A 27,796-nucleotide genomic window follows, 5' to 3' on the forward strand; every position below is an offset into this window, starting at 1 on the left:
TTGCGTTAGGCTTTTGTATTAATTGATCATATTAATCCTCCGAAGGTGGAATTAAGTAAAAATGACAAACTTTGTACAATTTTGATACTTTAGAGTTAAATCATATACTTACGTACAAACAGCACGGGGTCCGCGATCTACCGCAGGTAGATTGCCTACCTGATAATATACTGCTGCGAATCAGAATTTTTATTCCGGACAACAGAAAAGTTAAGATAAATTTTGAACACCATACACCATACACCGAATATTAAATAACGAATTGAACAAAGTTTGAGTCATATAGAATTAGTACATTTAACGGGCAACGAAGTGCCAGCGGGATCAGCTAGTTTATTTATAAAGTTAGAAAATCTAGGATATCAACCCGAGGCCTCTAAAACAACCTCAGTCTGAGGCCCTGGTGCATCTCTGCCAGATCTGACACTGGTACCTACTGCAGAGGCGGGTAATCGGTCAAAAAGTCCGTTTTGAAAAAATTTGGATAAAACCTCCGAGCACATTCTTATTGTCAAACAAAAGTCCGAAAATACAAAATATTCTATTACGTTTTCATTTATAAATATATTAATAATAATTAATAATATAATATATTAGATATTGATATACATATATAGGTAGGTATATAATATATAATTAATATTAGTTTAAAAATTTAATTAATTTTCTTATACAATATTAATACATTTGATTACTATTCCTTACACTTATTATTCAAAATAATGATCAGTATAATTATTATTATTGTAGATCGTAGAGTGATCGATGTTTGTATTTTGACTATTTTTTAAAAACTGTTAATAATACCCAATCTAAAATTTATGTCTTACGCCGTCACTTACAAGGAGCACAGAAATACGTCTGTACTGTTATTCTACGAAAATTCTTTCGAATTTATTTTATTTAGGGTGCGTACCTTTACGTATATGTACAATTTTTTTTTTTTTTTTTTGTATATAAAGTCTTGGTAAAATTGACACGCTTTGCGCCGTATGACGTTATCCGTGTGTCAATATATTATAATTTATAATATAATGATTTACCATCGTGAATAATTTTCGTTGCTTATTCTTAACTTATAACATATAAATTTGTAAATGAACCTTAATATACTATCGCGTGTTCAATAATATTACAGTATTTTAAAGTATTATAATCTAATTTTTTTAAATGTTGGACAAAAAATTGCTTACTTATTTGAATGTATATTTGACTAAAACAAGTGTCAGGTTGATTGTCGTATGTGTTTAATATTTGATCATAAATAAACGATACGAATATAATATAGAGTATTTTTTTTGTTAGTTTTACCAAATGGCACGTTTCATTGATTTTCTGTTTGTAATTTGTATGTAAAAATTGTAAATGTATTATGTATTCAATATTTCCAGTAAAAATATTTGATTTTTACGGTACAGGTAGTAAGTACACTTAGTATTAAACGTGCCGGCTTCAGAATGTAAACGTCAATATGTCAGGAATCGTAAGGCAGGTAATGGCATTGTAAAGACAAGCGATATTCTATATCTGACATGTGTATATAGGTATTAATGGATATTGATGTAATGACGTAGTGGCGTCAGAATTAATACACCGGGCTTAAATTTTAAAATACATTTATTTTTGAAAATAATTTAATATTTATTTAAACGTGATAAAACATAAAAATGTAATACAAATATATTATTTTAGCGTAATAAAAAAAAACTAAAAAAAAAAAAACGATATTAGTGAATATAATATATTATAGTAATAAGAAATATATGTAAAAAAAAGATTACAAAAAGTCTTTAAATAAAAAAAGACTACAATTATATTATGATCAACGCAATGTTTAAGAATAATTTTTGATGGTCGGAATATTTGCCTAATTATACATTTTTAACATATTATTATCCACTCGTAATGCGTGGTGGATGTGTATTCAATACACATAACTTACTTATTTACCTATATTATTTTATTACTTGGCGTATGAAATAGTCGGTATATAGAAAAAATAACGCTTTATAATATATAACTTATATACTTATATATTTGAGTCCGAATAATAAAATGTTTGCAAAAGCTTTTTAAATCGTTCGCGAAATGAAAATGGTATTACAATAATATTATAATAACACTATTGTTATTATATCGTTAGGTATGTTCTAATTTCGTATTAATAATTATCGGCCTGACGTTCGATTTCCGCGCGTTACCGTTTTGGTCGCGTGTGCGGGCGATGGAGGGGTCGACCGGGTGGTTTTCGCGCAACCGTCGAATAAAAAACGATATAATATCATTATGTTGTTATAACGTTGTAACGGTATCACTCTACACGTCCGGGCCATCAACCAAATGCCTACCGTCGACACCAACGGACATGTCCGCTGACCTAGCCACCAGTGCTTCGATGACACTTAGCTCTTGCAGCTCGCCTCGCTTCCGGTGCTTGCGGCCACCGCCACTTGCAGCCGCTTGATTGTCGATGTGCTTCATGAACGGCTCGTCGGCCGCGGCTCCAGCGTCGTCGTCCGCGCACCACTGGCAAGTCATGCGGGCGTCATCGCCCACCTTGACCGTCTGGTGGACGATCAGCAACGTCAGGAACGACACGGCGAACAGTATGCCGGGCACGGTGACGCCCACCATCAGTTCCCACCACGTCTTGTTTAAGTCAAAACGGGCCAGCGCCGAAAACGAATCGTTCTGTATCAAAAACAACAACAACGCAGGCGTTAGCCACTGTGAAAAATCTCAACAGAAATCGAAAATTGAATTCCCTTGTGAAACATGAAAAGTTGATTTTTGCAAAATTTTACCGATATTTCTCATATACTTGATCAAGTCGATCAACAGCGGTTATTTGACGAGTCCCTCTAGCCCACTAGTCGTTAACATTTTTAGGGAGCGGGCCACTTTTTATTTTACAAAAATTTTGAGAACTATATGTACATAATTAAAATATATTAAATAATTGTATATCAAAATGCAATTTTATCAAGCTACCCTCGAATAACATCTAATATTGCTATATTTTTAGTATTATAATTTTACATTATATTGTAATCTTTTATCACGAAAATAAATTCGTTATAAGCTAAACAAATACAGATGTTTGTTCAACATATGGGGAAAAAATAATTGTTGATCCATTTTTCTTGAATACACATTCGTAATACGGCCTTTATAGTATTCGTCGGAATTGTTTCGTTTTTACTAAGTGACACATACCTGTGGCTATATTTAACATACCGATAAAAAAGTCGTACAATTTATGCTGTGCGTATTATATAATTATGTTAAGTACTTTATTGAAAACCGACTTACGCAGGAAATAGGTACAGACATTGGACACATCCATATGACCATATATATAATATATTCATATAATGTCGTTAGTATTTATTAGGGACTAAGCAGTCATTGGCATCTGGCAACTGTTTTAGAAACTTTTGTTTTAATACGTTTTATATTGGGATAATTTTTTATAGTAGTTCGAAATGTTCATATACTCATGAAAACAACTAATATTTTCGTAGAAAAAAAAACTATTTTGTTAAAAATAGAAATCATATAGATTTTATGCATATAATATTTTTTTTGTGGGCCACCTAAATATACCTAATATAAAGACTACCATGATTTCTGCTCAAGCCACAACTCCTAACTTACCCTCTCTATATTTTGTATCATATATTGTATATATGGCCGGAATCGGGATTTTGTATTATCACTACGCGGAAAACCAATAAAATAATTAATAAATTACGGGAGGTACGTTACCTTTGTATAAAAACACGGGAACCGGCTTAAGGCCGTGTGATTATCACCGGCTCGGCCATGCGTGAAGCTGAAGTCTTTACACTCGTTGCGCAACGTATTCACGCACCCTTGCTGGTTGATGTACAGTCTGGTGGAGTTGTAGACGGTGAGGGCGGATTGCGCAGGCACGAACGTGTTGGTCTCGTCAAGCAACCGATCACTTGCTTCGTATATCGTCCAGAACGTCGTGAAGTTTATGAACAGTTGCGGCATTTGTGATTCATTGAGCACGGTACCGTTGATGCAGTCGAAGGCCCTGCAGGTGACAACAACAGCAGATGAAAAAAATTTAATTAAAAATAAGCTTAAAAAACTTACAGTTTCCCGCACTTACCTCAGAGAGTTTACGCTGTCTCTCGTTATGCCGTTACAGCTGGCCATGAATATGCCGATGGTCGAGTTCTCGTCGGTCCAGATCTCTTTGGGCGTCGCAAGCGGTTCCCCGTGCGCCGCATTACCGTTGGCCTTGTTGTACGCCACCACTCGCTGACAGTCGCCCGTGTGCACCGTGTCCCCTAATCGAAGGAACACGTTGACACCCGTCGTCGTGATTTTGTTACAGAATCGATCACAGTCAAATGGCCATTTAATCGTGAAACAACTTGAAAACGCGAAAAAAAAATGCATATTAACTATTAAACAATAATGCAACTGTAGCTGTATGATGACTGTCTGCGGTGGCGGTGCAGTAGGTCGTCTACGAGTCAAGAGAATTCGCTGTTTTTACCTCCCGTTGTCACAGGTGAAATAACCGTTGAGCTTCAAATTTTCTGTGTCGCTGTTGATCGACGATCCGCTCTTGTTGTAGTAACACTGGTACAGCTCTGACATGTTGGAACAGTGGCCCAGCCTACAGGCCATGATACCCGTGAGACCCAGGCACTCTTTGTTGTTGTTGCAGTTGTACCGTTTCAGTGTATCCGGATTTGCCTGTGGAAAAGCGTGGTTAATCGGACGAGTTCTGACAATAATATATGGAGTTGCGTTGTATGCGCTCAGCAACTTCACCACGTATCAGCCGGCTAGTGGCAACGGGTCGATCATGGGGTGTGTGTCATCATGTTTTTATTTTGTTTGTTTGGAATAAACTTTTTGGTGTTGGTCGAGTCATAGGATATAATACTCGTATACTATAAATTATAATATATGTCTAATGTCTATACTTAGATTCGCCAAGCATGCTCACCTCTACTTTGTCCTATAGTAATAAATCTATTCAAATTCTGATTGTTGGAATTCCAAATTCTTGAACTTTTTTTGAATAACTTATGCAAGAGTGTCCTGTGTCGATACAAATTTCAGTTTTTCAAATGAAAACCCCTCCCTTTTTTACTGTAAATTATTCATAGTGGGTAATTCTTTAAAAATTATGATGAACCTAATTCGAAATTTTAACGAGTAGTTTCTCAGTTATTAAAATGTTTAAAATAAGGATAGTAGTTCTTCAAAATTGTTTAAAAAAAATATAATATAGATGTAATATTGAATCAAGTATTTATTATACTCGGACCATTTTTACAAATTATTAATCATTTTCAAATCTCCATAGCTCCCATATTTTCCAAACTCATTATCATGGACTTATTATCTTTAGTACTCAATAGTTACAGTAAAATAGTATTACATAGGAAAGGGGTTCTCATTTTAAAAACAGAAGTTTGTATCTTCCATAGGAGATTATTGCTAAAGTAGTTAAGTAGCACAACAATTCTCAAGAATTTGAAAATATGATCCTAATAATAGGCATATATTATATACAAATTTCAAAAATCAAATGCATTAACAAAAAAATATGGGGGTGAGCATTGTTTTTAGATTGGTTAATCACACAGTACCTATATAGAAGTATTTTACCGTCTTGGCCAATATGCCGAGGCTATACTTTTATTCGGCGAAAAAACATATTCTGATTTGTAGTTTTAATAATAATTGCGTCTCTTGCAGGTTATTTCTTCGATCACGAAATGCCGCGTGCTAAACCGGCGCGGCGCGTTTATTATACAACTATACGTTGTACCTACTGCAATTTATATATATTATACATTGTTAAGTTATAATATAATTTTTTTCTGTACACCCTAGTACCTTACAGTCGACCTATATGACTTGCGTGACGGAATCGTATTTTTTATGGACGAAAAGCACGGTGTTTTACTCGAATATGTTGCACATACCTTTGTAAATATAATTTCACGGGAGTTTGTGTTTTGGTTTCGACGTGAAATATAATAATATGTATAATATGTGTTCGGCTTTAGGCGATATATACCTACTTAATTACGATGACCACACGTGGTATCGGTGGTTTTGGCTTTAGAATTGGCGGTGGCTGAATTAGTCGACCGCGGGTTGAAATATATTTTATACGGGTGTTGTATTAACATGGCCGAGAAACACGACAACGCGGTCGCGTGCGGTAAAAAGACTAAACAAAAACCCAACACCCGCGACAGCGTGTATATAGTTTTGGAAACTTGCCTGCGGACATGAAACGCTCGTGAGCCGTGTGCAGTTCTCTACCCCGATTTCGGTGCCGTTCTGCCGGACCGTGACCAGGTACTGCGGACAGTTGCCCGACGGTTTCGTCAGACACCATTCGCCGCATGACGCCCACTCGCAGTTGTTGGACACCGTCGAGTTGATCGTCTGGCACATGAGCGGCACCGTCTCGATGGCCGCGTTGAACGCCCTGTAGCCGGGCACGTAGATGGCCACGGACAGGTACACCAGCGACACGGAACTCAACACGAACGTAAGCTGGCACACGCATATCAGTCCGCAAATGTGTCTGTCCTGTTCGGGTATGGGCTTCGGCGGCGGTTCGTGTTTCTTCTTCCGGCTACCGCCGCCCGCACTGTTGCCGCCTCGATCCTTGGCCGCCATAGACTTTCGGTGCTTTCCTGCATAATATAGGCATACGGTCAGAGCGATTGGGTGATGGGTGATGGGTGTAATAATAACGTTTATAATAGTAATTATGTTTTTAAAATTTATTTTTTAAAATTCCGATTTCTGTTGTTGCGCTGTGTTTCTCTTTCGCCGTGCGGCAGACACAGCAGCAATTGTTGTGCAACGGGAACGTTTAAAGGGCTAAAAAAGTTAATTTATTGCGCGTGTATAGAGTTTTTAGATATTTTTCCAATCGTTATTTGTCGTGTTTAAAAACGGTTTACGGGTACCTAGATATAGGTAAATATATTATTGTATATACGTGTGTATTTAAATGTTAGGTTTGGTCGGGTTGAACCCTTGTGATTGGCATCTACCGCCGGCACAGTGTTTGAAAATAAATCGTTAAAAGCCAAAAATCGATTGTTTAATTAATTTTTACTTATGTAGGTACTTAAAATAATTAAATGTTGATGTTTAGTTATATACTTATGTATACAGGTATATAATATATATTATATTTACTTAGTTAATGGAAATGTTACAACCTGCAGTGTTACTGCTGTATAAACAAAATTAATGATTAAAATAAACTGGCCATTGTCTATTTAAAATTGTCTCTCCACGCATTTAATCATTGTTTATTTTAATATATTTTATATTTATCTTACATTATATTAGCTATATAATCGATTAAATGGTTATAATAATGTTATAAGTTATAACCATAACATTATATTATAAGCTATTTTGTATGTTGTAATTTTGTACAAGCTCTGCTGTTCGGTAAAGTGCTTAATTTGGCCAGCGTCAGGTTTTTGACCCCTAAATTCTTATTATAATAGCGTATTATTATTGTTACACGTGACCTTTGAGAATAAAGCTTTATAAAAGCTTCACTTTTATGTAAATTAAATGGAGTAATTCAAACAGTCTACTTGGAAAATGAAAATTATAATGAAGTAACGATTTTGTTTATGATTTAGAATAGACTTTTCATAGCTTATTAAGTACAAATGTGTAGGAAGACATTCAATGTTTTTAGTTTTCTATCTTATATAGGTTATAAATTAATATAGATGTATACTTTTATGATATTGTATATAGATGATTAAAATACAAAATGGAAAATAATAGAAAAATACATTATTACAATATTTTAATATTATATTAATTGTTAGTTCTAAACTAATCATAAACTAATTTATAATTTACATTCAATTATACGTGTACCTAATTGATTTTTCAATTTCCCATATAAACTATTTTATAGGAAACTAAAATGCGTAGATATACTGTCAATAGATTGGAAATAAATAAGATTTGTTTAAAATGTAATTAATACTAAACAACTTTTATTCTAAATAATTTATTACTATTATTTCTCTCTCAAATATTGTAAATTGTGATATTATTATTAAATTGAACTCAATAATCTGTTGTCGATCATAGAAAATGGAAAACGTGATAAAGAATTTCTATACTTAATATACTCTCTGTTATGTGCGCACTAAATTTTGTATACGGGTAAACGAATTATTTATGTTAAACTTAGTTGGTTCTTATTATTATAGAAACTTATCAAAATTTCTCGGTGACAGCCTTGCCGGGTGGTTAGGAAACTTTTCTTTTATGGTACTTATTAAGAACTTTCCTATCTATAATAAAAAACAGTGTAAAAATGAAACTCTAAAAAGTAAAATTGTCGTACTTTAAAAGATGAAAATGATATTTTTTAGGCTTTAGATACACAAAATATATTTTATATTAAAAGTTAAAATATCATATTATTTACTATTACCGGGGCTGTGAATTGTATGCACTAAAAACTTAAATATTTTCTTAATACCTCTAAATATGAACTAAATAATCTTAAAAATTCTTAATTATTTGCAAACTATCCAAACATTTTTTTACTAAATACAAATAGAAAATATTAATGAATAATAATATAGTAAGTATAAATATTTTAATGTACTTTTATCAAGACTACATATTTTGTATAATTAGATTATTTAAATTGTTAATGTTCTATACCCCAAGTGGTAGGTACTTAATATGACAAACGTTTTGACTATGATTTAAATTCACAACACTATTTATTTATTTATTTTAATTTTAAACGGATGAGACTAAATTACATAATTTAGATTAATATAACATCATCATTTCGGGGTACATTTTTATCATCGAAATTATTCAATTCATAAGTATTAATCACTTTTTCACTTATTTGACACTGAAAGATTATAATATTGATAACACAAGGTATGCTTGTGATTAAAATACTATCATGTGGCCGACATATTACACACATACAATACCTATCAGTATACACACAGGTCACAAAAAAAACACACACATAATATTATAGATAATTGTATACATAATAGTGTATACTTACAGTTGTGTTCGTTTCTTGAGTATTCGATAATATGTTTTGGAGCATATCAAAATGGAAATATATTTGAACTAGAATTGTTATTTATCCGGTTGTTTTTTTGTTGCATGTATTATGTATATTGGAAACTGTTTTACCGTTGATCTGCATTAGTTATTCCATGTCGATTATACGATTTTAATTTACCCGTACATGTATGCCGATAGATGTCTAGTCGAAAACTGTTGCATTACCAAAACATATTTGAACGGAACACGTAATTCCGATGGAGTGACACTCCCCTGTTTATTCGATGCCGCCAGCGGAGAAGGGTCCCAACCACAACGAACCCTGGTGGAAGTTTTTTTCTCTCTGTACATGTCAGCCCCTCTCTTGTACTGGGTCAAATCGATTGTGTTTAAGACGATCTCGCGTTGAACGTTTCAATGAATTAATGTAAGCATTATGCTTGCCGCAGTGGTAAACAATATCAATACATCACAGTATACACAGTAAGGTGCGATCAAAACGATACACAATTTTATGGGGCGTTGCATCTATCTGTTTTCATTCAAGTGTGACTCATTAGCGGGGATGATAGTCAAAATTTGGAGAGGGGAGGGGGGGTGTATTCAAATTCGATAATTTCTTTTATAATTTTTTCACCGCATAGTTTATTTCATAAACAGTTAATATATTGTACTATATAATCAGTCATATACATAATATGTATATATATATATATATATATGTAGGGTATTATACAAACAATTTATTTATGAACAAGAAGCATATAATATATTTTATAATAATATGTATGTATAATAATTATACGTCTATATAAACTATTATTATAAAAAGTGAAATATACATATATAAAAAATAATTCATTTAGGTATGACTAAAGCAGTTAGCTTTTGTAGGCTTTGTAAACAATTATGAGCTCGTATAAGTAATTTAAAAAAAATATTTTTAAGATAGAAAATAATTTTTGGCGTACACAATTATTGAAATTATATTCGTGTGAAGTTAAAGCAGAATACAAATGCAAGTATAAACGTAGTTAGACCGAATCAGTGAACTGAAAATTTAGCATTCGCTTCTGTGCCTGAAAAAAGCCATTATTAAATAGCAAATGTATGGGTTTATTGATCAAAACTCGCCATCTTCTTCGTCTGTGCTGAATGGCCGTTTGGACAATTTTCTCCTGTAAATTATATGAGGGGTAAAATTATATACTTTTTCGACAATCGTTACAATACATAAAACATTATTCTGTTAAATAACAAATAGTGATAGAATTTTTTATATAATAATATTATTACGGTACCTATTTAAAGATAAAATTATTTTAAAATGTATTTATTTATATTTAACTATGTGTAATATGAATATAAATTACTTTTTATTTTTATAATTTTAGTTAGACAAAACTAATGAAAAAGTATAATCACTTAAATCCAGTATTCATTTTTTTTTTCTAAATTAATGGGTTATTGGCAGGTACTAAAATTCTATTTTTTTTTACAAATTAATTTATTAGTAAAATATATTGTTTTTTTGATCATGTCTTCATCAGGTCCCAGCAAATTATGTAGGTGTTGAGTCTGTATTAATTATTTTAATAATATGACTTTTAATATAATATTATACTTGTATTTAATTTTGGGTTTTAAAGGTACAGAAATGTATATTATGTTGCACTGTTGCGTCATTTTCTTTATTACTTTATCGTAAAAGTTTTTTTATTCTTAAAAAAAACATAGATTGAACGGTTTTAATATAAAAGTTAATAAAAACTAATTGGGTTTATATAGTGTTTAAAACTTTCCATTTCTTTACTTAATTAAATTTAAAAGCTGAATACAGTGATTTTTATTTTTCAGTTTGGAATGTTTTCAAAAATGTTATTACGAAATTATCTTTTATACAGTCGTGCAGATTGTAGTATAAAATAAGAGTAGATATGTTGGACATTAAACTTAAAATTATAGCATCGTCGACGGCAATAAATTGTCGTTATTGTCGAATGAATAATATATAAGTTTAGTACTATGTATGTAGTTGTTAGAAATATATAATAAATGTAACTCTAATTTAATGTCAGACGTATACAAGGAGTGGTATAATAATTTTATGAAATACATTTCATTCGGTTTGTTTGTAGTGTATTTTCTTGTTTTCGTATGGCTCGTTGGGTATTATTATTATTATTTATTATTATTGTTATTACATTTATGTGAACAATTATTTTTTTATCGTACAATTTTGAATTTGATTCGTTCGCGTGTGCTGTGTGGCACGACGGTAGACGAAATTTTACAGGTATAACTATTTAAAACTTGTGCGATCGTCGTATTTCACATGGTTATCTTGATCGGATAGATTAATCGCGTGTAAAAGAGTTAAACAAATTATATAGAATATTAGTGTTGGTTTTCAGTATAATGTTGTCATTGTCGAGATAGATAGAAAATATCCGGGCTAATATAGCATCGACGATATTCAGTCGGAGAATAAAAGTGTTTCCACGGACATGCGAAGTCTATTAAGGTCGCGAACTGTGATCACTCACTGAAAACAATACAGCCTATATAGGTAGCAGGTATAGCGAACCTTTTTCGGGCTACGTGCCAACATTTTGTAATCAAAGTTATAAGAAAAATTCATGTGCCAGTAATAATATGTTCATAGGACCGATAAATAATTTTTTGTATCAGTTGTGAATTTTGTCTGTCCTCAATGTCTTAACTTCATCCAATTATACATATTTTTTCTCTTTTGATTTTGAATAATTCACTGTGGAAAATAAACTTTCACGTGTATTTTAAGTTTACTTAATTTTTAGAAATAATAAAGAATTATTTTCATTTGCCAAAGATTAAACAATGAAATAAAAATATTTGTGCGTGCCGTTAAAATTTGGCCAACGCGACACCTTTGGGTACCTGTGCCATAGGTTAATTAGTGACGAGACGGGAAGACGCCTGGGAATAACCAATATAGGATTTCCGGCTGATTATCTACGCACGAAGAAAAAAGAGATGCTCACCTGATCACCAGTTGCGGGTTCTCGTTTTTGATTGCCGCCGTCTTTCTCTTGTCGATCATGAACTCCCTTTTGAGCGCCGGACAGTACCAGTAGCACAGTACCGTGCATGACAGGACGAACAGCGTCCAGGGTATGACCACGGCGGCCACCAGAGTCTTGATTGTGTGGTGCCAGTCGTAGTCGGCCACCACCCTGTCTGGGTAAGCGCGGCTGTAGTAACACGGGAACACTTTTAATGCGTCTCCCGGCGCCACGGCGGAAATTTCTCTCTCCCGGCGGTCAACTGCCGTCGTCTGCAGCGTGCCGCCAGAGCCGTCCAACAACATTGGCGGTGGAGGTAGCCCCAGCGATGTCTCGTTACCGTGCCTGTAAAGTTCTTGGATCATCGGCTGGTTGATGGTGTTGAACTCGAGGATGTCCTTCAAATTTATGTGGCCGTACCGATGGGCGAACGTGCTGCAGTTAACGAACGGCGGATAACCGCAGCCTTCGGTGTTCACCAGGAACCGGACCGCCGTGCCCGCCCATTCCAGCGACTCAGGAGACATGCGGTCCTGCAACGCGCCAAAAACACTTCGTTACGACGTCATATTATAATCGGTGTATTTAGAAAATAACAGTTAATATCGATTTTTAAATATACTGCCGCAACTCAGGGCCGGATGGGTAGTCTCGGCCCTTCGAGAAATATTTTTCTACTGGTCAATAACTTATTGCTATAGCGGGCCCATACTGGTCAAATTTTAATATTAATGACATTATCATATTTGTTGACAGTATACTATTATATAATACAGCTATAATAAAAATTGTACTGCGGCTATTTTCTCCTACCAGCCCAAAATTTTAGCGGCCCCTCGAGATTTTTGGCCTTTGTGCAATACAACCGCAAGTCAAACATCAAAATATATCAGTTTTTACAGTCTCATAAAAATAAAATGAGCATCTTACTATCTCTACTATAAGTTGTTAGTGAGTATGAGTAAGAGCGATCGATAAACAGAGAGATTGCAGTATGCAATTATTTCGTTTATTTTATTTTTATTTGAATAAAATATTATAAGCAAAAATAAAAAAACAATAAAGCATTCACGTAAAGTGAGTTGATAGGTACTATTGTTATATATATATTAGAAAACAATATGTGCATTTTTATTTAAGTTATACACATATTATATTTTATGAAACTAATGTATTTGTTACGGCAGGAGTATAGTGGTAGTTTTTCTAATATAACAAAGAGAATCTACCACATTATACCAGTATAACTTAATAATATAAATTTATTGGCTACCGGCTTCGGTTCCACCACATAATTTCTTTATTTTTACGATGGTTTTGTTTAGGTATCGACGAAAAGTATTATACATTTTAGTCGTTTCACGTCGTTCACAGAAATTAAAAGCTCATTTTAATTAGTTATAATATTTTATAGTTTTGACGTCAACCTTCGTTATAGCGTTACTCATAAAACAGCCCGAAGTCGATCAATCGTTTTAAACATTAAAAGTCTTATAATATTTCAATTAATTAATTTTATTTTATACCATTTGTTTTTTTTGTATCAAATATTTCTTTATTGTCTTTCATTGTACTTAGTTTATAGATGAGTTTTTTAAGTTACGTAGTCAGATACACAACACATAATCTTTCGGATTTTTAACGAATTTATTGCCACTGTCTCAATTATACCTTATGAATAAATTTATTTGATGGTTACTTTTCTATCTTTATACCCATTTTTCGCTTTGTTGTGGTTATTGGGAATTAAATAATTTAAGATGCCTCTATTTGTATTTAACTGACATTTAAATGAAAACATACACGAAAATGTGTTATATGTTTTAGTTTTATTTTACAAAATAAAGTTAAGAATAAGAATTGAGCTATTTAGATATTTTCTTATTTAAGTCGCGGCTTGTAAAATAATAGAATACAAAAATATTTGTTTTTAAAGTATCCATTATATGAATATACTTTTTATTATTATTTTAAACATTTAACTTCATCCAAGGATTTATTTTATGTCTTTTTCTTGTATATTTTTCAATTTGCAGTTCAAAAAGTGATTATTTTTGGTACCTATCAAAACTATTATTGTAAAATATGAGCGGATTTCGTGATCAATCTTCAATAGATAGCGGTATTACCCACCTACCTACACCAACTGATGACCGTATACTGTAACCTATATAGATGTTGAATTTTGCATTCATTGTCTTCGTCGTCATGTATTGTCTATATCAGCTCTATATGTACAGTTTTTTATTCATTTGGAAACAAATTCTACGAACGTGTTAAAAAAAAAAACACCTAAACCTAATATTTTCTAACTATACACCCTTTGGTTTCGTGCCTGTTCGTATTGTTGGTACGGCGTCAGTGAATAGTTGACGGTTATCTGATGGCACCGCGTGGTGGCCGACGTGCAGCCCTCCCGGCACGACGACCATGTACACTTGCTCAGGCCCGCGGCGAACACGTGCTCATGCAGCGCGCACGTCCCGGGCTCGGGCGCGTACCGGGCGATCAGCCGGGACACCGCCGGGTCGACAACAAACGGCACGAGGAACAGGAACACCATGAACGACAGCACGGCCGTAGTGCCTAGACACAGGCTCACTTTGGGCTTGATGCGCTCACAGAAGCTATCCTCGGCCGGTTCGCCGAGCAGTCTCGATCCTTCGTCCTGGCTGGGCAGCCGGCTCCGCATTTCCTTCTCGTCGTCTGCGACTGTTTCGGCCATTATTTTTCCTAGTCGCTATCTGTGGGGGACAAAATAAAATCACTCGTGTTGATTAGGTACATAATTCGACGGTGGTTGGCCGGTATTAGTGACTGATGCATAGGTAGGTGACTGCAGACATGTGTATAAAATACGTATAATATTATAAAAGTGTTTGAGCATTTAGAGTATAGTCTTACTAAAAATTCCATGAATCAGAATTTTGAAAAAATTTAAAAATTTCAATATAAAACGTGGTCGAGTTTACTCGTTTAATAAATCTGTGTATTATAATAAGCAATCAATCGAATTCCGTGTCACAACATAATAGAAATGCAGATTTAAACGAGATGATATAATATTATATTGATTACGATTTTCAATTGATTATTTCTGAATCTCGTCTTCACGATTCCACATGTAGGTATTCTTCTAATCCATAGTAATAAAACAAATTAAATAATAATAGTATTTCATTGATAGTCGATTTTGAATAATTATCGATTTCATTCAATGTAAATTTTTCAGTAGATAATGTTACTCTTAAAATTTAAATTTTTAGTGTAAAAACCCTCTACCCTGCAGTAATACATGGAGTATAAACATTTAGAAATACATTCAACTTTTTACTTTGAAAAATATATTTAATTTATGCTAATTTATACTAAAATTTGCGTTCGGTACCTACTTATTTTAATAATAGGTATTTACATGGTACATTTTCAGAACTTTTAAAAAGAGTTGTGTTGCGTTTTTAAGACCCAAAACTCTTAGTATATAACCTTAAGTATGGTTAAAATAAAACATTTTAACAAAATAATAATTTTTCGTGTATAATATATTCATAAGTATAATTTACGTTGATTTCACTATCGTTAAGCAACAGCAATTATGCGTACATATAGTTATATCGAATATATATATTTTATATAAGTTATTTGTTATAAAAAATGTCTAAGGATATATATCAATATTAACAATATCATTATATAGCATGCGTGTTTGATTTCGTGTACGAAATTGGTGCAAATCACATTATTCTTGACCATATTTTGTCGATAGCGGCGGTCGAGATTTTCATACAGAAGAACGACAACGTAAATAATACAATATACAATATACATTATACAATACATGGATTTACAAATCTTCGTCTATAAGCGCATCGTTTTAAAACTATACATACCTAGTATTCAATTACTTTCTACTTATACCACTAGAAACGCTCGTGTGAACATATATTGGACGTACATGCATTATTGTATAAATTATAACAATATTTAACGTATATAATAATATAACAATACAAACATATAAATTACAATGAGTATAATATAGGCTTAATATTGAACAATTTATTATTTAAAAACTGTATCTTACAATATAACATTATATATATATATGCGCATCTATACCGTTCGTATACAATAATCTAGTATATTATCATATTTTTGGTGATATTGTTTTTAATTAGTTTAAAGTACTGCAAAAGTGTCTTGTCGCGCATATATCTATACAATTCCATCAAGCTTATTGTTTAATATTATCGTGTGTATTAGGCATCAAGTGGATAAAAAAAATATATATTTTTAAAAATTTAGCGACGTCGTAAAAGTGTGTCAAGTCACAAATGTAATTTATGTGCAGAATTTTCGAGATGCAATGAATTATATATAAACGAGTGAATACAATTTAATCTCACTAGTAACAATTTTTTTTCATATTTTAACAATCACGCGTTCCCCTCACCGATCCGGATTTGTGTTGTGTACGAAGCTTATTTTTTTATGTAAGCTGTCCGGATCTTGGTGAAATGTAAGCTCTAGTAGTCTGGCAACGAATACATCTGTTGCTGACGAGTAGGGCTATCTTGTAAGAGGGGAATGCCTGGAAAAAGAAATGAAATACATGGTCAATCAAATTAAATAGAATAATTGCACAATATTATATAAGTAATAATAGTATCCTGTTTAATATATTAATAAATAATAACTCTCGTATATTAGAGACTAGAGTCATAACTGATATAATAAAATTACTATTGGTACATATAACGTACCTACAAGAATATAATATATAGTCGCGGTGGCGTTCTCAAGACTTTTCAACGGAGTCGGATGAAAAAATGGGTTGCAAATGAAGCTGCGCCCCAAGAACAACAATTGTGTAATAAATTGAAAATTTTTTTTTTTAATTTTGAAAAAATGTGCAAATGCGAGAAATCTTAATACAAAACCAGACATTTTATTAACCTTTTCATTAAAAATAAAGGAAAAGGTTTATGATAGTAAAAACGATGTACTATGTATATACTATGTATAGTTAGATCATTGGCTTCAACCGATTCATAATATAAAATACGGCTCATATCCATTTCCGGATTTATAAAAAGGCTGCAAGGCCCAACGGCAAGATGAACCTAACCTACACTGGATGAAAAGGATGCTTGATTGCCGTCGAATTACGCTTGCAGGCATGACTCGAAAATACATGATATTACTATTCTGTGTTGTACTCACGTAGCGAATCTCAGAGGGACGTGTTGTCCAGGTCGACGGTGGACGGTCGGCGGCCGGCGATGCTGTCCAGCTCGCGGTCGTGCAGTGGGAACAGCGTCCGGATGCTCTTACGCTTGAACCGCATCTTGGCGTCGTCGCCCACCTCGACCGTTCGCTGGCACAAGATGAGCGTCAAGCACGATATGACGAGCATGACCACCGGTACCACGGACGCCACCAGGAACTCCTTGTACGTGCGGCCCAAGTCGAACCGGACGACTGCCAGCTCGGGTATGCCGGTGGCGTAGAAGCACCGGAACCGGGCGCGAGCGTTGTGGTCGGAACCGTCCTTGCCGAACCGTCGGATGAACACGTCGCACTCGCCGCGGAGCGTGTTCACGCAGCCCTCCAGGTTGATGTGCAGGTGACTGTCCTTGGCAATAAGTAGCTTGTGTTCGCGAGGCGCCACCACGTCGCCGGCCACGATTGGCCGGTCGCTCTGCGCGTTCAGGTTGGTTAGGTGCGAGAAGTTTGCAAAGTCGGCCAGCACGTCCTGCCGCAGTAGCGACCCGTTAACGCAGTCCGTGGCTAGCAGATCCCCCGGTGGCCCTCCCAGCACCACGCTCATGCACGACGCAATCAGCACGTCGTCCTGTTCCTCGGACCATATCCGCCGCCGCCTTTCGGTTTCGATGATGCCACCGCCGCCGTCTTCGATTTCCCGCGGTAACGGGTCGCCGTCCATGTAACCGGGCAGGTGCGCGGCCGCGTCGCACCGTGCCAAGAACGTCCGGTCGCCGCTCAGCACGATCACGTTCTTGTTCCTGGTAGGTATGTCCACGCACCGCCGGTCGCAGTTGTACGGCTCCAGAATGCGACTGCACTCGCCGCGCGCGCAGCTGTTCAGGCCAGCTATGGCCATGCACGTGATCTTGCCCCGGTACTCATTGCACTTGAGCGGCGGCTCCGTGTTGCGGAACTCGCACCGGAACGCGTCTGTGATGTTTATGCACACGCCGTCGGTGCAGTTGAACGTGCCGGTCAGCGTCTTGCACTCGTCCCGGATGCACGTGTACCGCTTGGCGTTCTCCGGGTCGAACCCGAAGCACGTTTTGTTGACAACGTGTGAACAGTTGTGCAACAGCAGCGCCGACCCGTTCTGCCGGATGTTGACGTAGATCTGCGCGCAGCCGCCGGACGGCTTGCTCAGGCACCATTCGCTGCACGAGCTCCAGTCGCATTTCTGCGACGACACGTTTCTGGTGGTGGTGCACACTACCGGGTCCTCCGATATGCCCGACTTGAACTCCCGCATGGTCGGCATGTATATGGCCACTGTCAGGTACACGATGGCCACGCTGCTCAGCACGGCCGTCATCTGGCACACGCATATCGTACCGCATATCCGGGTGTCCTGCGGCGGCACCACCAGATCTTCTACTGGTATCGGTTTCTTTTTCGGCATGATCGTGACGACCGGCTCAACGACGACGACGTGTTATATGTTATATGATAATATTACCCCGATATCCCGTGGTCGTGGTGACCGCTTGAATTATATTATACCGTCGGCGCTGACGACGACGACAACAACAATAACAACAGTGGTACACCCCCCGCGCGTGACACCACCGGGCGAACACGAATAACGAGGCCAGACGCCGTGTTGTGCACACACAGTAACGGTGGCGCGGCGGCCGGGGTTCGCCGTTGACGCCGCCGCCACCGCCAAACGGACCGGCGCCTCGGAATCTAGACCGCCGCGGAAAATCAATAAATCCAGACCGTCGCGCGAAGAGATAACCACGACGCCGTCTTTCGTTATCACGTGTTCGGCTGTGTTTTATTGCCGATCGCTGATAACGATTTCGCTCTCGTCGGTCCGATTCAGGTTTTTCGTTTTTTCAACTTCAAGTCTCCGCCGCTCGAACTCTTCCGGCCATTGGTCATGTTTTTTTTCACTTATTATATTATCCGCGCCACCATCAATATTATTAGAGTCGACGACAAACTTATAACTCCTTTCGACGGCCGAACGTAAGGCCAACTTGTATACAATAGGTACCTGTACTATTAATACCTAACTAATAATACCTACTATTAATACCTACTACTAACTAATACCTAACCAATACACAAAACCCTTACTCCACACGATGCCGTTATCACGATCTTCGTCATTGGGTCAATGTTATCGTTTGAGGAGGTCCGTAACGCGACGAGAACTTACTTATATCTTACAACCTTTCGATGGATTATTCATTTTAAGGATTTATTAGCATAAATTATATATTACCTACATACAATAACAGTGTAAAATTGAATAGCCTTATATTATTATATTATGTAAATAGGTTTTTCTAAAGTTAAAGAATCGTACCTATATAAACGTCAAACACATCACGAAACCCTCTAACGATGATAATATCTTGTGTACGCTACCGATTATACGTATCATATTATGTATGACTGTAAGTTTAAATTTTTTAACACAATACTATACAGTAATATTTATTTTCGCCAATAATAATAATAATAATAATAATTTTGTTATCGCGCACGTGTTATAATTCTTACCGGGAAAGCTTGCGACGTTCTCGTTTGATTCGGTTTAGTCGACTGACGGACTTTTACGAATCGGTGAGCATCTGCTGGCGAGTGTTCGGGCGCTATCTATACACTCGCGTGCATGGTGGTAAGTCGTCTTGTGTTTACTCCGAGGGAGAAACGGTTTAGGGTGGTTTCATACGTTTATAGGTAGAGCCACAAGTTTATATTAATATCACATCCGCGTTCAGTCGAATATATGTCTAACCGACACGATAATCATCCGTCGCGGCTGTCAATTATTTTTGGTTCGATTTGAAATATTTGTTTTTTTTTTTTGCGACAGTTTAAACGTCGCGTAAAACATAATCATCAGGGATGGTCGAGGATAATCTTAAAAAATCTACACTTGACAGTTTATTATGGAATAATATCGGTCATCTCCATCGTCCAAAATCTGCGTGGGTTTCCGGGGGCCTATACATTTTTAAAATCCCCTCCCCGGTGATTGTAATTTTCGTGGATAATGACGTAAATAATCATCGGAGTACTGGTTATTTTATTTTGGATAAACGGATAATGTCAGCCCCCGCAATAATTTAAGCCCGCCTATGGTATCCCGTACCTATATGGTTTAATTAAAAAGAAAACTCGTTAGTGAAATGATACATGTCCTCTTCACCACGAAAAATGCATAAACATCGATCAAGAATGCAGTCAATGCAGACAACGGTACAGTAAATGTATAAACATTAAATATCGAAGAAAACATATTCATTTATTTCGACACGTCTCATTTATATCGTTTGTAGAGCGGTAGTGGTGTACAGCAAATGATATGTTTGATTTGATGTTTTCGGTCATCGCAGGTACACTTTATAACGGAACACTATTTTATTTTATTTTCTACAATAGAGTTGTATCCAGTCGTGTGGAATCGAAATTCAAAGGTCCTAGAGTTATAGTGAAATAGAATAGAAATAGCGAATATTGTTGAATTTGCCTATATGAAATATATAAAATGGTAATATATGCATTTTATTTTGTTGTAATTTTCTAAAATATACAAAAAAATTGAGAATAATTTGCGAATAATCATTAAGTGAAAGAGAAGAGTATCTTTATAATTTTCAAATAAATTCAAAAAAGTTACTATTTGTGTGAGCTAAGTTGTTTATGTTAATCTTACTTTTAAATAAATCCTTAACATTTTTACATTTTTTTTTCGTCAATGACAAAATTACTGTTTTTATGCAATATAAATTAGGAGCGTCACTAGATTCTAGACTTTATACTACTTTCGTTTAAATAAGAATACCATAAAGCATGCTATTTTCGTGTTAGTAAAATTAAAATATGCAAATAGATTATTTGTATCAATATTCGTGGACTTTATCAACCCAAATGTCTGAAAAGACTAAAAAAAAAAACATTCCAATGCAAATAAATCCCAGCTCTAGTCATTTCGAAGAGTATTACATTTTTGTCGGGGAAATAAATAAAAGTAATCACTAATATAATAATATTATCAATAAGTCATGATTAAACCTATCCTTATTCGCGTATGCAGCAAGGGTTGAAGACCATAAAATTAATTGATATACAGGAACGAGCCACTCCCACTGGTTTCACAGCGGCCTCGTTCACTCCTCTATGTATTACATAAGTATATTACGATGTAAATAGAAATATTTCATTTCGGGATTCTATTTGGAAACGTATTATTATAGTATGATTTATTTTTACTGGAAAGTTTTTCTTCGACATTGTTCATGTTTTATAAGGGTAAGTTTTTAATTATTTCTCGACGTTTCTGTTATATAACCGTTATATAACTGTTCGATATAAATTTGTGAATTTCACTCGCCAAATAGTGAGTATATAATATATACAATATATATAGATTCTAGTGACATAATATAACATTATACCTAGATTATAATATATAGGTTGTATAAATTGGTATAGAGTTACCATATTAAATAAAACAATAACTGAATACATTTTTATTTGTTGTTCAACGATCAACAGTTTTATAATTTGATTTTGTTTCCAATTTTCTGGACGTTTGAATATAATTTGTTATTTTTAAATTATGTTTAGAATGAGAAAACTATGTTGGTATTTCATTATTGTAGATTTGTTTTTATCAGTAAATGTTTTTATGTGTTCCAATTATTTCTTATGTAGGTAGTTAACTATATTGCTAACTAATAAAAAAAAATAAATATATAGATTATGATATATTATTCTCGAATCTCGATAGTATTTTAGGTTATCAAAACTTATATTTTTTTTAGAAACTTTGAACATCGCATAAAGAACTGCCCAATATCTTTTCGGTTATATACTGTTATATACTTATATATTTTTTATGGGGTCAAATTATATACCTTCGTAATCCTTAGTAATTTTGTCCTAACCCAAAAATAGTCTTAGAAGCACGAGACATTTTATTTCATAAGCACCGATAATTATTAAAAAGTTAATAATAATAATAACATAATGGAAAAAAAACCTTTAAATATGATCGATACTCTATTTTTTTTAACAATATATTAATAATTATTATCGTATACAGATGACTACAAAACATAGTTAAAATACTTGATTAATTTATACAGATTTTATCTTATTACCTGTTTTGATTTTTTTTTTTTAAAATACGATTAGTTATTTTTAATTAATATTAAAATTATAAAAACACATACCTATTATAGGTGGGTATATCATTTTTTTTACGACGATTTTTTTTATAACAATAATGAATACATTTTTAATTTTTAACTGTCAATCAAATGTGTGTGGTTTTGAATTATCGACCTTCTATATTTCTCTTTTTAGCAATAGAAAAAATCTGTGCGGTATTGAACGGTGTAAAATGTACGGTTATGAATGATAATAGTGTGCGATATTGAACGAAGCCCAACGTTTTAAAATTGAATCGGTCCACAAAGATTTAGATAAAGAGTTTGATTTTATTAACAAAATTATATTGCTTCGTGTCATCAAAATAATAAGGAAAAGAGTTGATCACTTGTTGTTATATATGTAGTCTGACAGATAGATATAAAATAAATCAAATTATATTTTGTGTTTGTCGAATTTTTTTTACTACAATGCCAGAAACTTCTCTAAATTTCTTTTCTTTTATTATCTTTTGTATATGCATTTGGCATGTAGTTGATAGAATGAAAAATGTTTTGCATGTCCGACATGAATGTTTATTTTTTTTTTTTTAAATAGCTATATGAGTTTGTACAACATACTTTCCGTCTGCAGACAAATCTGATTCATGTATAGAGTGGTTACAGCGTACACTGCATATACCATGGTATTCTGTTAAGTATTTCTAAATTGTACTGTACTGTGAGTATTAACTATACAGTAGTGACGTCGACTTAAGGACTTTGGCGCCACGGGTGTATACTTAGCACTCTCCCCCCACCCAGGGGGCCATGGGTTGACCGATCTCCCTCCGAGTAATATTATACTCATCAGTCATCACGCCCCCATTACGCCCGGGGCAATCGTCTTTTAACCTTTCCACCCATTAAATAGTAAATATGTCCCCGTCAACTGACAGTGAGTGTAACTTTATAGTGTATACGTCATATTATATTATATATATAATCTCTATACTTCCCTACTGCATTTCCTTAACGTAATCAGAAAAGTTTTCGCTATTTTTATTCATGATTATACTTTGTCTTGAATAATAAATTACAATAATCAAATTTGATTTCAAAGTAACCAGGGCTCGAAAATATATAACCAATGCGTAGTGCGTTTCTTTATTTTTTCCTTTCTCGTCTCATCCCGTCCATTTGCAGCTGGTTTTCTTTTTATTTCCCTCGATGCCGTTTCGTCAGATTTCGTTACTACGGTAACCTGAAATTCCATTACAAATATTCGCGTAAGGTATCAACTTTTTTATTTGATGTCTCCTCCACCACTTCTCTTATAACATGTTTCATCCATTCTTACCTCATTTGGATATTATTTTTTACATTTGTGAATATAGTTCAATGGTTTTTAAGTACTGAATGTGAAAAATAAAACGAATGTAACTATATTATATTCGGTAACATCATGCAATTTAAGCTTTTATCATTCTATATTAATGCGCAACGGTGCGTGTATAAATATGCAACTTGATAATAATATGTGTATATTATTGTTTAGTTTTAACATATATTATTTATTAGTCACAGTTTTATCGCTTGTTAGAATTGTTTGGTTATTCGAAAGTTTGGGAATGATATTATAATATTATGTCGTATCGAGTGATACCAAGTTGGAAATGAATCAATACTTTCGGCCGCATATGTTATTTTTTCTAGATTTTAAGTCGAACCGAGTGAAACCAAATAGTAGTGACAAATCTGTATTTAACTATTTTATAAAACTTTATAAGTGATGTTGTCAAGAGTCTTGAGTGAAGAAATAATGCTATAGAGACTTAAAAATAAAAATTTAAACGTCCGATGATGGGCCTAATTGCCCGCGGGAATTTCTGCATACGACAGATTGTACGTCGAAAATATTATATTATTATTTAAACCTTAAACAGTAATTTCGATAAATCGTGTGGTAATATAATACATTATAGTTTTATAATAATTATATATCGTATACTATGTACGATGCACTTATATGTAACAGGCGAGGTAACGATGATGTACATTATGTGAATTACAGTGAATAACGATAATCAACGAAGAATAATATGCGGTTTCTGCGTGTACTGCTGCAGCTCTAAGTGTCCGTCGAAAGTTTTTTTTCATAAATATTTGCTGTGTCGGAAAATCAATCAATGATCAATGGGTGGTAAAGTGTGGCGGTCACATGTGGTGGATGTTTATGCGCTAACATTTGAGCGTTAAAGTGACATAAAATACGATTCGACATAAAACTATACTTTTATTTCTTTGCCGTTTCGTTTTTCCGCAGTTTATATAATCGTGCAGTCCATATTGTCGCGTTACAGCTACCAACGTATATATGTATAGCTGGTTTTCAATTAAAATTATTGCGTAACTACTAAGTAGAATAAATTGAATTCCTCGCAGGCTATATATTATATAACATTTTAGGAGTAGGAACATAGCTTGGTAGTTACTGAAGATTGGCGGAGATACTAAAACGGTTGAACGTTTATAACGTGTTCGATTTTACGACTCATCATTACAATTCAACCATTATACGACATACGTAGGTCGGTATTTACAGTAGTGATGTATGGGTTTCGACATTTATCATTTTGTCGATGTAGGTAGGTACGCAATTTAAGTTTAAAATTTAATATAATAACCGTAGGTACAACATTAAGACATTTTTATTATCTACTTCGGGTCGTTATTTCATTTTTAGGTTATTTATTTTCTCTTACGTTTATCGTGGGATTACCACCCGTAAACACGAATCCGTTTTATATATAACGGTAGCACTTAAATGAGAGATTTGTGTTAGGTACATTCCGGGCGTATTAAATTGTTTCATTAATCCTCCCGCAACGTACATCTGTTAGCCGCGGCTAATGCAAGGTCTTTATTGAAGGAACGAAGGAAACTCGAGAGTTTATTATAGTGTATTGTTTACTCATTGTGTGTGTACGTCAAAGTTGATATTTACCAATTAAAGTTTATAAACAAGTTCTTATATATTGTGACGCGTTCCCTCGATATTGTACCTATACATTTTTAAGACTACCTTGTATACAATATTTTGGTTGTTTCGCCATAGTAAGAAATGGTTTCAACTGAACGGCCTAAAATACATATTGTATTAATACAATTAATATACCATAATATAATAGTATATAAATGAATTGCATTAATTTGGTAGCGCATAAATGTGTTGATTAATATGAAAGAATGAAGGATGCAAAATAATAATTCATTTTTTAATTTTTTAATTTTTTAATTTTTTAATTTTGTTATTATTTTTATTAAGTAATGGACTCATTAGTTAGCTACACGCACAATAACCATATAACGTACCTAAACGAATAATTTAGATATAAAAGTATAAAGCAAGTAGGTAGGTACTGGGACATTTTATTGTCAGTACATTACAAGAAGTAATAAAATTAATAAGTAAAAAAAAACGTAGAGAGTTATCACATATAATATATATTATAGTAGATGCCGCTTGTAAGACTCGCGGATTTAAAGTTCAGTCGCTTATTAAACACAAAATCGCCTGGAATGTCTGGACGTATATCCAAATAAAAATGTCGGTTATAAGACTCAAATTTCATAAGAAAAATCGTAGAAAATAAACTTTTGTGTTATTACCTACTTATTACATGGTATCTATCGCCATTCGATTTTCAACACCAGACCGTCCTTTTTGTTGTTAACACGAGTGCTAATTTAACGCGACGTGCTCTTAGTTTGAGTAACAAATTAAGATATTTTAGAAAAGTCTTCCGAAAATGGGACAACGTGAGGCAGCGAGGAAGCTATAAACATTTCATAATCGGTAATGGGTAGAATATTGAAAAATAGGGAAGACATTGAATGTGAAGCATTATAAAATGAGTCTCAAAGTATAAAACGGAAAAGGTATGGAATGGACGATAATGTTGAACGCGCGTTGAAAGAATGGTTTGTGAAAGTCAGAAATAACTCGCGTGCCAGGCTTTTGCTAGGCCAACAAGTTGAAGAATTGGCAGAAAAAATCGGAAAGGTTAACTTCAAGGTGACAGATTGGACATGTTTTTTTTCTAAAAAATGCACGGAGAACGTAGTTTGCAGGGGCACATTTTTGGTTAGAAAATGAATGATTTTCTCTCATCTCCAAATATTCACACTCTGATGTGGTGTTTCATGTCTGGACTGTAGGTACTTTAGAACACTACCTGAAAACACTTAAGTTTTAAAAATTACAAAACAAAGGGAACAAAAAATAGCAAAGAACGAATGACGCTGATGTGTTGTGCCAGTATGATGGGAGAAAAAAGAAACAGGTCGTTGTCGGAAAGAGCAGCCTCGTTGTTTTAAAGGAGTTAAAGCTTTACCTGTTGACTATATACAGCAAATAAAAATGCATGGATGACTCAAGTAATTTTTAGCGGTTTGTTGACTAATGAACTAGAGAAAATTTTTTTTTTGGTGCACAACTGCACGACTCACAATGTTAATTTAAACCTGAGGAACGTAAAACTAGTCAGACAGATGTAATACTATCCGTAGGTATACTAATATTTGTCTAATTATTATGATATTATATTGATTTATTGATGAATTATACGATTATGGAATTTATCGTTGTAAATAGTATAGTATAATATATTTTACCCGGTTTCGTAAATTTCATTATACTTGTACATTGTTTATTTTCGACTATTGAAAAAAATGTTTATTTCATCAAAACGTAATAATAAGTACTTAATAAATTAATGTAAATTGAAACTTATAGCTATCTATTCTTATAGTGAGCTCTAAGATTTATAGTCTATTAGTCTATAGTATATACAAACCATCACATTTCTGGTGAATGCGGTGTCTTCTGTAGTCTTGAAATATTAACATTCCTGCTCCCAAACAATTAGTGTAAATTATTCAGTTTACTCGAAAAGATTTTCTAAAACATAATTACGAAAATGTTCATTTATTGAGGTAAAATATTGTAAATAAAATATTGTCTAATTGTGTTGTCTATTATCTCCCTGCATTTATTTGACGCAATTATTATGATGTCCATTTTTTTTATTCAAAAACACTTATTAATAATTGTTTTTAATCACATAATTGTGTAACGATAGTTAAGTCCTTTTTTGATAAATAAAATAAATCTCGGTAGTAATGATTACTCAGAGCTTTCTTTAAAATCGGTTCAAAAGGAAAAAAAGAAATAAAATTAGATTTTTATTTTGTTGCTACGCTCTAACT

At 34.1% G+C, this 27,796-nt stretch overlaps 4 protein-coding genes across 5 annotated transcripts in view; 1 reads left to right on the forward strand and 3 right to left on the reverse strand.

Moving 5' to 3' along the window:
• The window catches only part of LOC132940483 (cilia- and flagella-associated protein 298-like), a 60,096-nt gene that overhangs the window by 9,204 nt on the left and 23,096 nt on the right, over positions 1–27,796 (forward strand). The window lies entirely within an intron of this gene.
• LOC132941517 (uncharacterized) lies at positions 1,754–9,388 on the reverse strand. The gene is made up of 6 exons (XM_061009606.1): positions 9,101–9,388; positions 6,286–6,707; positions 4,535–4,737; positions 4,142–4,408; positions 3,769–4,063; positions 1,754–2,691 (listed from the first exon to the last, which is right to left on the reverse strand). Exons 2-6 carry the CDS (start codon positions 6,688–6,690, stop codon positions 2,317–2,319), a joined length of 1,545 nt encoding a protein of 514 aa, XP_060865589.1. The 5' UTR covers positions 6,691–6,707; positions 9,101–9,388; the 3' UTR covers positions 1,754–2,316.
• Positions 9,848–20,047, reverse strand: LOC132941077 (uncharacterized). 2 transcript variants are annotated; one of them, XM_061008937.1, is made up of 4 exons: positions 19,929–20,047; positions 14,485–14,893; positions 12,129–12,682; positions 9,848–10,283 (listed from the first exon to the last, which is right to left on the reverse strand). In XM_061008937.1, exons 2-4 carry the CDS (start codon positions 14,872–14,874, stop codon positions 10,229–10,231), a joined length of 999 nt encoding a protein of 332 aa, XP_060864920.1. In that variant the 5' UTR covers positions 14,875–14,893; positions 19,929–20,047; the 3' UTR covers positions 9,848–10,228. The 2 variants fall into 2 exon arrangements, with proteins under 2 accessions (XP_060864920.1, XP_060864919.1); XM_061008936.1 differs by lacking the exon at positions 19,929–20,047 and adding an exon at positions 19,732–19,922.
• LOC132941076 (uncharacterized) lies at positions 15,671–19,718 on the reverse strand. The gene is made up of 2 exons (XM_061008935.1): positions 17,373–19,718; positions 15,671–16,740 (listed from the first exon to the last, which is right to left on the reverse strand). The coding sequence occupies exon 1, from the start codon at positions 18,814–18,816 to the stop codon at positions 17,383–17,385; it is 1,434 nt and encodes a 477-aa protein (XP_060864918.1). The 5' UTR covers positions 18,817–19,718; the 3' UTR covers positions 15,671–16,740; positions 17,373–17,382.

This window comes from Metopolophium dirhodum, chromosome 3 (genome assembly GCF_019925205.1).
Source record: "Metopolophium dirhodum isolate CAU chromosome 3, ASM1992520v1, whole genome shotgun sequence".
Taxonomy (NCBI): Eukaryota; Metazoa; Arthropoda; class Insecta; order Hemiptera; family Aphididae; genus Metopolophium; species Metopolophium dirhodum.